The sequence below is a fragment of the Cheilinus undulatus genome, linkage group 14 (assembly GCF_018320785.1).
Source record: "Cheilinus undulatus linkage group 14, ASM1832078v1, whole genome shotgun sequence".
NCBI lineage: Eukaryota > Metazoa > Chordata > Actinopteri > Labriformes > Labridae > Cheilinus > Cheilinus undulatus.
In genome coordinates this window covers 3245007-3257924 of record NC_054878.1, presented here as the reverse complement: position 1 = coordinate 3257924, position 12918 = coordinate 3245007, and the positions used below count along the sequence as shown (strand labels likewise).

Here is a 12918-nt window from a genome sequence, read left to right as displayed (position 1 = left end):
ACTCAGTATTTTCCTGCTTTACTAACAGTTAGTTACTCAGTATTTACCTGCTATAATAACAGTAAGTTACTCAGTATTTACCTGCTTTAATAACAGTTAGTTACTCAGTATTTACCTGCTTTAGTAACAGTTAGTTACTCAGTATTTACCTGATTTAGTAACAGTTAGTTACTCACTAATTACCTGCTTTACTAACAGTTAGTTACTCAGTATTTACCTGCTATAATAACAGTTAGTTACTCAGTATTTACCTGCTTCAATAACAGTTAGTTACTCAGTATTTACCTGCTTTAGTAACAGTTAGTTACTCAGTATTTACCTGCTTTAATAACAGTTAGTTACTCAGTATTTTCCTGCTTTACTAACAGTGAGTTACTCAGAATTTACCTGTTATAATAACAGTTAGTTACTCAGTATTTACCTGTTATAATAACAGTTAGTAACTCAGTATTTACCTGCTTTAATAACAGTTAGTTACTCAGTATTTACCTGCTTTAATAACAGTTAGTTACTCAGTATTTACCTGCTTTAATAACAGTTAGTTACTCAGTATTTACCTGCTTTAATAACAGTTAGTTACTCAGTATTTACCTGCTTTAATAACAGTTAGTTACTCAGTATTTACCTGCTTTAATAACAGTTAGTTACTCAGTATTCACCTGCTTTACTAACAGTTAGTTACTCAGTATTTACCTGCTTTAATAACAGTTAGTTACTCAGTATTCACCTGCTTTACTAACAGTTAGTTACTCAGTATTTACCTGCTTTCATAACAGTTAGTTACTCAGTATTTACCTGCTTCAATAACAGTTAGTTACTCAGTATTTACCTGCTATAATAACAGTTAGTTACTCAGTATTTACCTGCTTCAATAACAGTTAGTTACTCAGTATTTACCTGCTTCAATAACTGTTAGTTACTCAGTATTTACCTGCTTTACTAACAGTTAGTTACTCAGTATTCACCTGCTTTACTAACAGTTAGTTACTCAGTATTTACCTGCTTTACTAACAGTTAGTTACTCAGTATTTACCTGCTTTAATAACAGTTAGTTACTCAGTATTTACCCGCTATAATAACAGTTAGTTACTCAGTATTTACCTGCTTTACTAACAGTTAGTTACTCAGTATTCACCTGCTTTACTAACAGTTAGTTACTCAGTATTTACCTGCTTTAATAACAGTTAGTTACTCAGTATTCACCTGCTTTACTAACAGTTAGTTACTCAGTATTTACCTGCTATAATAACAGTTAGTTACTCAGTATTTACCTGCTTCAATAACAGTTAGTTACTCAGTATTTACCTGCTGTACTAACAGTTAGTTACTCAGTATGTACCTGCTTTACTAACAGTTAATTACTCAGTATTTACCTGCTTTACTAACAGTTAGTTACTCAGGATTTACCTGCTTTACTAACAGTTAGTTACTCAGTATTTACCTGCTTTAATAACAGTTAGTTACTCAGTATTTACCTGCTATAATAACAGTTAGTTACTCAGTATTTACCTGCTATAATAACAGTTAGTTACTCAGTATTCACCTGCTTTACTAACCGTTAGTTACTCAGTATTTACCAGCTTTAATAACAGTTAGTTACTCAGTATTTACCTGCTTTACTAACAGTTAGTTACTCAGTATTTACCTGCTTTACTAACAGTTAGTTACTCAGTATTCACCTGCTTTACTAACAGTTAGTTACTCAGTATTCACCTGCTTTACTAACAGTTAGTTACTCAGGATTTACCTGCTTTACTAACAGTTAGTTACTCAGGATTTACCTGCTTTAATAACAGTTAGTTACTCAGTATTTACCTGCTATAATAACAGTTAGTTACTCAGTATTTACCTGTTTCAATTACTGTTAGTTACTCAGTATTTACCTGCTTTACTAACAGTTAGTTACTCAGTATTTACCTGCTTTACTAACAGTTAGTTACTCAGTATTTACCTGCTTTACTAACAGTTAGTTACTCAGGATTTACCTGCTTTACTAACAGTTAGTTACTCAGGATTTACCTGCTTTACTAACAGTTAGTTACTCACTAATTACCTGCTTTACTAACAGTTAGTTACTCAGTATTTACCTGCTATAATAACAGTTAGTTACTCAGTATTTACCTGTTTCAATTACTGTTAGTTACTCAGTATTTACCTGCTTTACTAACAGTTAGTTACTCAGGATTTACCTGCTTTACTAACAGTTAGTTACTCAGGATTTACCTGCTTTAGTAACAGTTAGTTACTCAGGATTTACCTGCTTTAGTAACAGTTAGTTACTCAGTATTTACCTGCTTTAGTAACAGTTAGTTACTCAGTATTTACCTGCTTTAGTAACAGTTAGTTACTCAGTATTTACCTGCTTTAGTAACAGTTAGTTACTCAGTATTTACCTGCTATAATAACAGTTAGTTACTCAGTATTTACCTGCTTTAGTAACAGTTAGTTACTCAGTATTTACCTGCTATAATAACAGTTAGTTACTCAGTATTTACCTGCTTTACTTACAGTTAGTTACTCAGTATTTATCAGTATTTACCTACTTATTCAACCCATTGTCGCTAAACGTCGCAATGCTGTCAGATGCTAGGTTAAGTAATGTTCTTCCCATTGGTCTGAAGTTATTCATGGTATAATTTTACTATTATTTAAACTGATGACATTCTCCAGCTGTCCAGTGCCCTGGATCGTTTCTATAGTGTTTTCTTTAGCCTCCATCCATCCACAGAGCTCTACCTCAGAGTGACGCTGATGCAGAACAGGTAACCTTAAAAGGTAAATACCTAGCTTGCTAACGCGGTTTAGCCTGGCCTCTAACTATTAGGGCTGTGCTTAAAGTGGCGTTATGCTTGATGCTACTTTAACCATAAATTAGCCTTAAGTCTTCATAATGTCATTTACTGATGGGAGCGTTGCTCGGTGCTAACCATGCAGCGGTTTGTTTGAAGCTAATTTTACCGCTAGCTTTGCGTTAGCTCCCAAAACAAGCATGCTAACAGCATTAGCATCCCTGCCTGTTGCCGCAGACCGAGCGGTACTAGCATGCTAGACGTTTTAGCATTACCTGGCTCCAGCAGATGAACTCGTTGGTGTTTTCATCCTCCACCAGAGTCCACAGTTTGGTGAGGAAGGCCGGGACGTTAGAGCTGTGCTTCATGGCTCTGACATCCACGCAGCGTCAGCTCTGGTGTTATTTGGGTATTTGCCCGTTTATAGCCTGTTTTTAGCCTGGTTGTAGCCTGTTTGTAGCCCTGGAAGAGACGTGCTCCTCTCTGTCGCTTTGGGGAAATGGGTATTACAGTTTCCGGTCCTGGTGACGGCAGCTGATTGGTCCAAACAGACGTTACGTAACGTCTCTCACGTGGAGTTTCATGCAAACAGCGAGAGTTCATTTAAATCAGAGAAAAACATTCATCCCGGTGGGTTTCCTTAATACAACAACATACAGACATAATAATAATAATAATAATAATAATGATAACAATAATTATTGTTATTATTATTATTATCATTATAAAGAAAGCCTTTGCTGTCAATTTACAACCCAAATTCCCCCCCAAAAGTTGGGACACTGTAAAATATACATAAAAACGTTGTCACGTTTTATAAACCCCTGTTTTTACCGTTTCAGGAAAACCATTTATCTTGAATTTGACGGCAGCAACACATCTAAAAAAAGTAGGGACAGGGCCATGTTTACCATTGTATAGCATCCCCTCTTCTTTAAACAGTCCGTAAACGTCTGGGGAGTGAGGAGACCAGTTACTGGAGTTTTGGGAGAGGAATGTTGTCTTATTCTTGTCTGTTGTTGGATTCTAGCTGCTAAACAGCCCTGGGTCTTCTTTATTTTTCCTTTTCTGATGCTCCTAATGTTTCTATCGGTGAAAGGTCTGGACTGCAGGCAGGCCAGTTCAGGACCCGTACTCTTCTCCTGTGAAGCCATGATGTTGTGATGGATGTGGTATGTGGTTTAGCATCGTCTTGCAGAAACAGTCAAGGCCTTCCCTGACAGACACGTCGTCTGGATGTGAGCACATGTTGCTCTTAAACCTCTCTCTACTTTTCAGCATTGATAGTTTCTTTCTAGATGTTAGAGCTGACCATGCCATAGGCACTAATGCAACCCCATACCATCAGAGATGCAGGCTTTAGAACTGAGCCAGGAGAACAAGCTGGATGCTCCCTCTCCTCTTTAGTCTACAGGACAGCATCTGTGGTTTCATCTGACCACAGAACAGTTTTCCATGTTCCCTCAGTCCATGTTAAATGAGCTTTGGTCCAGAGATGATGGTGGTGTTTCTGGATCCTGTTCACATATGTCTTCTTTTCTCCATGATCCAGCTTTAACTGTCATTTGTGGATGGCATGACCAACTGTGTTGGCAAACACACTATTTTCCTCTTGCGAATATAAGATCTAAAAGTTTGTGCTTAAATCTTGAGATCTGAAGTATTCAGTTACAGGAATTATTGCTTATATACATCAGCATAAAGAGATCAGAATGTTTAGTGACATTACAGATGAGCTTTGGTCCACTAGAAGGTCTCACACAGGGCACTTTAACACATTTGTCCAATCAAAAGGCTCCCAGAGAGTGCTTTATCATGACTTGTTCACTGAGAGGCTGATGTTTTTGTGCAGTTTAGACAGCGTGCAGGAGTTGGTCTGTGATTCTCAGTGAATAAACAACAAGAAATCAGCCATTCCTGGGTAAGTAGGTGTTTTAGTTTTGTTATTCAACAGCTGTGGATGTTGTTTGACTGATGAGGGTTGTATTGAATTTTAACCTCAGCTTAATAATGAGAAGGTTGTAATATTGAATTGCTTTGTTTTATTTTTTTTAAATAAAGTTGTCAGTGATTATGTTAAATGTTTGAAACTCTATCTAAAAGTTCCTCTATTCTGATTCAGAACAAAAGATGAGCGTCAGCAGTTGATGGTACTCTGCGTTTCTGCACAGTTACCATAACTCCCCCTTTGTCCAGCAGGTGGCAACATTGTTTCATTAAAAACAGCCTGCTTTAAACAAAGTGAAGGCTGTGAGTCTATTTGCCATAACATCCAGCATTCACATGGAGAGTTATCATCATGGTTATGGCCACTAACATTAGTGTGATGATTGGGGTTATAAACAGTATTCTAGTTTAACTGTCTCCTTATTTTAACAGCGTACACATCCTCTGACTATTTTAAAATAAAAGCATGTCAGAGTCAGAATTCAAAGATCAAAGTAAAGTCAGTGAATGTTTTCTCCTATTCGCTTTCCAAAGATTTCCTGTCTCTCTTCAGATGTCCTGTCAAAATAAGGGCAAAATTCCTGAAGAATAATTTTTGTAAAAAAAAAAAAAAAATTCTGAGATCATTCTGACTTTGATCTCAGAATTCTGACTTTGATCTCAGAATTCTGACTGTGATCCCAGAATTCTGACTTAACTCTCAGAATTCTGACTTTGGTCTTAGTATTCTAACTGTGATCTCAGAATTCTGACTGTGATCCCAGAATTCTGACTTAACTCTCAGAATTCTGACTTTGGTCTTAGTATTCTAACTGTGATCTCAGAATTCTGACTTTGATCCCAGAATTCTGACACAAGTCTCAGAATTCTGACTTTGATCTCAGAATTCTGACACAAGTTTCAGAATTCTGACTTTGATCTCAGAATTCTGACACAAGTCTCAGAATTCTGACTTTGATCTCAGAATTCTGACTTTGATCCTAGAATTCTGACTTCGATCTCAGAATTCTGATTTAAAGGTACAGTGTGTAAAAATGGGACTATCAACATCTAACAGTCAATTCTGGAGTGTGATGCTCATTTTTCTGGTGATAACTGTGGGAACCAGTGAAGTTTAAAAATCAATACATGCTTAACTGTTATTTGGTTCCTTCTGTGGTGCCATAGAAACAGGCAAAATGCAAAAATCCAAGATGGCAGCTTCCTTGGAGGGGACCCTCCCTATGTATGAATAAAAGGCTTATTCTGGGTTAATTTAAAACATAAATTTAAAAAATGTGTTATCAGATGTCAACACTAATTTAGATCAGTCTACTTATAAATGTTATGTTTCATTTTAACCAAGCTTGTTTTGCTAAATGCTAATAGGCTAAATATTACACACTGCATCTTTAAGTTTCAGAATTCTGACTTTGATCTCAGAATTTTGACATAAGTCTCAGAATTCTGACTTTGATCTCATAATTCTGACTTTGATCCCATAATTCTGACTTAGACCTCATAATTCTGACTTACGTTTCAAAATTCTGACTTTGATCTTATAGTTTTGAGTTAAGTCTCAGAATTCTGGCTTGAGTCTCAGAATTCTGGCTTAAGTCTCAGAATTCTGGCTTAAGTCTCAGAATTCTGACTTTGATCTCAGAATTCTGACTGTAGTGTCAGAATTCTGACTTTGATCTCATAATTCTGACTTTGATCTCAGAATTCTGATTTAAGTTTCAGAATTCTGACTTTGATATTATAATTCTGACATAAGTCTCAGAATTCTGACTTTGATCTCAGAATTCTGACTTAAGTCTCAATATTCTGACTTTGATCCCAGAATTCTGACTTTGATCTCATAATTCTGGCCTAAGTCTCATAATTCTGACATTTATCTCAGAATTCTGATTTAAGTTTCAGAATTCTGACTTTGATATTATAATTCTGACCTATGTCTCAGAATTCTGACTTTGATCTCAGAATTCTGACATAAGTCTCAGAATTCTGACTTTGATCTCAGAATTCTGACTATAGTCTCAGAATTCTGACTTAAGTATCAGAATTCTGACATAAGTTTTAGAATTCTGACATAAGTCTCAGAATTCTGACTTTGATCTTAGAATTCTGACTTTGATCTTAGAATTTTGACTTAAGTCTGACTTCTGATTTTTACTGAGTAACTAACAGAATTCTGACTGGTATTTCATTATTCAGATCTCTACAAGAGCTCAAACTTCCTGCGACTATATCACAATCAAAGCCTGCAGCTGGTCAGAGAATGTCTTTCTTCCATCGTTAATGAGGTAATGGGCTTCAAGTTAAAATGTAAAACACACCATTGCTGCATTAGAGATTTCATTTTTGAATTTCTTTACAGTAGTTCCTGCACATTTCCATGCCATGGAGCCTCAGTAGTGATGGGAGTTCTCCAAGCCCCCACACAACTCCTCATAACTGATATTTTTACACATGTTTACACAAATGTGAATTTTTTTTCTTAATTCATGATAATCTTATATGATTGTTTATGGAATCATTATTGTTGCAAAACTCACAAGCTAATTTCAACATTCTTAGAACATAATTTCTGAATTTGTGGGCTCAGATTCAGGTTCTTAGATTTTCTCTCTGTGCTCTAAATGTCTCCTTGATCTCCTTGGTTTCATATTGTTAGCCTCGTAGCCTGATTGCCTCAGCCATTTTTTTGGCCAAACTGTGATCTCTTCCTAACTCTACTGTCCTAACTCTGCTGATTCATTGAACTTTATTGCCTTTATCCTCAGCCAATCAGAGAACTTGTTAGAGTCCACAATCACCATTTGCCTTGCAAAAAAAACTTGTTCACACATCTGGAAAACTCTGTTACAGTATGATTAAAAATATCCTGTGTTTGCCAAAGTGTTTTTTTTATTTTTTCTCAAAACCATGGAATATTTCCCAGGCAGTTAAGCTTTAGGCTAAACCAGAGAGAGTTGGTCAAACCAGCAGAATCAATGAGAGGAGAATGTTTGACAGAGCACAGAGGCAGGTTTGGAAAATCTGAGCCCAGAATCAATAAGTCATGATCGTCCAAATGTGCTCTGGATTTCTGCTACAGTAATGACTCCATACATGTGTGTTGTGTGTAGAGCCACTGACTGCTGCTGACATGTTGTGGGCTAATTGGATCAGAGGGTAATGTTACATCAAAAGACGTCACCGTCTCCGTCTAAATGGCCTTAATGAGGAGATTATGGACACACACTCACACACACTCACACAGAAACAGCTCAGTGTGAGCGGGAAATGTTTGTTTTTAGGTTCTGATCATACTTTCTGATCATACATCTCTGTCTAAAACCACCATTCAAGGTGTTTGAGAAGAACTCAGCTTCTGCCCTCCTGGAGATCCATCCTCCTGGTTTAGACAGAGAACAGAACAGCCCAGTGCGATCTAAAGTAGATGTGTTTGACCATAGATGTTTACATGTAGATGCTGCCTGGCCACCTCTGTTTACAGGGCAGAGTGTCTGTGAGGGAGCCATCTTGGAGAGGTATAGGAGAAAACGAAAATCAGGCTGCAGATGTATTTGCAATTAAACATCCCTCCCTCTACAGTGCTACTGCAGTATTTATGAAGATAACTCTGGCACTGATACCAAAACGATAATCAATAATATTATTGGATCAGCTCTGATTGATGACCCATGGTCAGAACTCTGTCTCTCTAGCTTTTTCCTCCACTGAGGACATAATGGCGCAGTGTTTTGGTTTATTTAGAGACCATGTTAACTGGTGACTTACAGCTGTAGATGCCATCTGTAACCTTTACACATCCTCTTTTCACCAACCAGTCTCTAAAAAAGACCAAAAGTTTCTGCGTCAACGTTGGTCAGAGCTGAAAGAAAAGACCGCTAATCTGACATGAATGAGAATTACATCATTATGAGATTATACTTAATATTAATCTGGGACTTTTCCATTTCATTCATGTCGGATTAACACGTTAGAAAGGTTTATGAAGTTAATTTTGAGGCTTTTCTTCACACATAGGGAAATGATACCACAGGAAATTGTCTTCTTTCCTCTGTTAGAGCAGGACCCCAGTGTGAAATGATGTAATGGTTTTACTGGTGTCATTTGGGACTGCACAGCGGTGCAGGGGTTAGCACTGGTGCCTCACACCAAGAAGGTTCTTGGTTCCCTTCCTGGTAAGGGCCTTTCTGTGCGGAATTTGCATGCATGTGTGTGTGGCTTCTCTCCTGGTACTCTAGTATCCTCCTACCCCCAAAGACATGCTCGTTAGGTTAAATGGTGCCTCTTAATTGGTGTGAATGTGAGTCTGCCTGGTTGTCTGTCTCTATCTGGCAGCCCTGCGGTTGACTGGTGTCCAGACCAGAGTGTACTCCGCCTCTCGCCCATGGGATAGGCTCCAGGTGACCCCCAGCGGGATAGGTGGTATAGAGTGGCTTCATTTGTGTTCTGACATACATAGAGTCACTGAAACACTCCAAATGGGCCCCTGATAAAAAGTCACAAACCAGTATGATAACAACCAGCACACACATGGATCCATGCCAGACCAGTAGGTGGCAGTGTGACATACTGATGAAACAACACAAACATGCTGACATCCCCTTCTTCCTACAGAGAAGTGAATGTAAACATCCAAAAAAGGCTGACACATCAAAGTTTCTGTGGGCAGAAAATAAGGAGTGAATAAAAAGGCAAGGAAGGAATGTTTAAAAGACTCTAAGGGTTGACATCATGGTTGAAGGCCAGGATGGAATTTTTTGTATACTCTATGGTTGACATCATTGTTGAAGGCCAGGATGGACAGTTTACCAGACTCTAAGGTTGACATCATTGTTGAAGGTAAGGATGAAATGTTCTTTATACTCTTTGGTGAAATTGTTTTGTATACTATTAGGTTTACATCATTGTTGAAGGCAAGGGTGGAAGGTTTAACAGACTCTAAGGATTGATATCATGGTTGAAGGCCAGGATGGAATGCTTTGTATACTCTATGGTTGTTATCATTGTTGAAGGCCAGAATGGAATGTTTTACAGACTCTATGGTTGACATCATTGTTAAAGGCCAGGATGGACAGTTTAACAGACTCTAAGGTTGACATCACGGTTAAAGGTAAGGGTAAGGATGAAATGTTTTGTATACTATTAGGTTTACATCATTGTTGAAGGCAAGGGTGGAAGGTTTAAAAGACTCCAAGGGTTGACACCATGGTTGAAGGCCAGGATGGAATGTTTAACAGACTCTACGGTTGACATTATTGTGAGGGGTAAGGGTAAGGATGAAATGTTTTGTATACTATAACATTAACATCATTGTTGAAGGCAAGGGTGGAATGGTTTGTACACTCTACGGTTGACATCATGGCTGAAGGCCAGGATGGTATGTTTTGTATACTGTACGGTTGACATCATTGTTGAAGGCCAGGATGGAATGCTTTGTATACTCTATGGTTGACATCATAGTTGAAGGCCAGGATGGAATGTTTTACAGACTCTAAGAATGAGATCATGGCTGAAGGCAAGGATGGTATGTTTTGTATACTCTACGGTTGACATCATTGTTGAAGGTAAGGATGGAATGTTTCGTATACTCTAAGGTTGACATCATTGTTGAAGACCAGGATGGAATTTTTTACGGATTCTAAGTTTGACATCACTGTTGAAGGCCAGGATGGAATGTTTTCTATACTCTAAGGTTTTTGACACCATTGTTTACAGCAAGGATTTAATGTTTTCTATACTCTAAGGGTTGACATCATCTTTCAAGGCAAGGATGGGATGTTCAACAGACTCTAAGGGTTGACATCATTGTTAAGGGCAAGCATAGAATGTTTTGTAGACTCTAAGGGTTGACATCATTGTTAAGGGCAAGCATGGAATGTTTTGTAGACTCTAAGGGTTGACATCATTGTTAAAGACAAGGACGGAATGTTTTTAAACACTATAGGGTTGATATCATTGTTGAAGTTAAGGATGAAATGTTTTGTATACTCTAAGGTGACATCATTGTTGAAGGTTGTTGAAGGTATGGAATGTTTTCTATACACCAAGGTTTTGACATTGTTGAAGGCAAGGATGGAATGTTTTAATATTTTGAAATGATGACAGAAAGTCTTTGAAGCTGGGGATGTTGGGGTCTTTTTTCCACCATTTTGCCACATGTTAGTTCTGGAAAAGTGGGTGAAACTGGCGACGAGCTCATGCTAACACATGTAGATGTCGAGATGTGAAGTGATGGTGGTAAAATAAGGTCAATGAGGCTTCTGGGCTAGAAACCACATGGATTAACATGCTAAAATGTACAGTGCCTATAGAAAATAGTGACCATGTGGATGTTTTACCCTTTAATTGTTTTTATAAATCAGTCATGGTCAATATAATTTTGCTTTTTGGCACAAAAAAACTCTTTAATGTCAAAAGTATTGCCATTTAAACATCTGTGAGGTATAATAAGTGACCACAAGAATATTCCCACCTTCAGAAGTAACTGAGCTAATCCAACAGAGGTCCAGACAGTTGGTGCTAGTAGTATCACAGTTTGTGAAATAGAGATCCCCTGAGTGATTGTAGTATAAAGACACCTGTGTCTGGAAGCTCCAGTCACTGGTTCATCAGTATTCATGGCTACCATTAAACCATGAAGACAAAAGAACACTCAGAGAAAAGGTTATCGAAGAGTCTAAGTCAGTGGATGGAGACAAAAACATTTCCAAGGCTCTAAACATCCCCCAGAGTTCAGTTAAATCCATTGTGAAGAAATGAAGGACTAGTGGCAAGTGTAAATCTGCCTAGATCAGACCGTCCTCACAAACTTAATAAGCATGTAAGAAGGAGACTAGTGAGAGAGGCCACCAAGACACCTATGACTACTCTGAAGGAGTTCCAAGCTTCAGCAGCTGAGATTTCACTTTAAAAATAATAGAATCATACCATATTATATCAGGTCCCATGGTGCTGTCAGTGTTGTAACTAGTATACTCTATACTTACCTGATAGATGGAATCACCACCCAGGCTCACTGGTATGGAATCTTATTATAAACTTAAAACAAAAAGTAAGGCAATTTGTGTTTGGTACATTGTTTCTTTGTTGTAACAGTGCTTCTTGGTAATAAATCTTATGTACGTTGGAAAGCCTGTTCATTACCCTTTTAAATGATGCCACATTTGTAAGGATCATGCATTTGTGGGATGAGCAGCAGAGCTGAGTATGTGGGTTGTGCCCATGAAAAATGTGCCAAATCTTCTCTGCCAATGCCAAACAGCTTATTTTGCTGTTGCCTTTGACTCTTGTTTTGAGCTTCTGGTAACCCCAGGTGCTGCCAGTCAGGTGCCTGATTGGCAGCACCTGTGAGCATGGGCCCTGCTACAGTGGTCAGTAGATGTCTGCTTCAGGAATCGGCATGTCGCGTTTGACTGATCTGGATAGGGCCCGTCAGCTGGGCAACTTCAAGCTGGTGTTCCACAAAACCAAATTGCGGCATTGTTTGGAGTGAACCCTAGTACCATCTCCAAACCAAACACCAAGTTCTATATAACGGGGAATGTCAGAGACAGGCCGCGAAGTGGGCGTCTCAAGAAGACAACACCCCAAGAATACTGTTTTCTCACCCTGTCAGCAAGAACTCTATCCTCCAAGATGACAACACTCGCCCCCACAGAGCGGGGTTTATCAGAGACTACCTGCAGAATCTGGGAGTGGAGAGGATGGAATGGCCTGCCAGCAGTCCTGACCTTAACCCCATTGAACACTTGTGGGATCAGCTTGGGCGTGCTGTTCGTGCCAGAGGGACCAACACAACCATGTTGGCTGACTTGTGACAAATGCTGGTTGAAGAATGGGATGCCATCCCACAGAAGTGTGTGACCAGGCTGGTGACCAGCATGAGGAGGAGGAGCCAGGCTGTTGTGGCTGTGTATGGTTCTTCCACACACTACTGAGGCTCCTGTTTGTTAAATGAATAAATTGTGAAATTGTCAATATGTCTTCTTTCAATCATCAAATCCACCAAACACCCAACAAGAGTCAATGGCAGAATAAGCTGTTTGGCACTGGCAGAGAAGGTTTGGCACATTTTTCATGGGCACAACCCACACACTCAGCTCTGCTGCTCATCCCACAAATGCATTATCCTTACAAATGTGGCATCGTTAAAAGGGTAATAAACAGGCTTTCCAACGGTGTAAAA

At 38.6% G+C, this 12918-nt stretch overlaps 1 protein-coding gene across 1 annotated transcript in view; it reads right to left on the bottom strand.

Moving 5' to 3' along the window:
- hsf2 (heat shock transcription factor 2) overlaps positions 1-3269 on the bottom strand; it is a 34974-nt gene extending 31705 nt beyond the window's left edge. The window contains exon 1 of the mRNA XM_041804888.1: positions 3065-3269. Coding sequence (XP_041660822.1) covers positions 3065-3157 — 93 coding nt within the window. The 5' untranslated portion in view covers positions 3158-3269. The remainder of the gene's footprint in view (positions 1-3064) is intronic.
- Positions 3270-12918: the final 9649 nt, after the last annotated feature.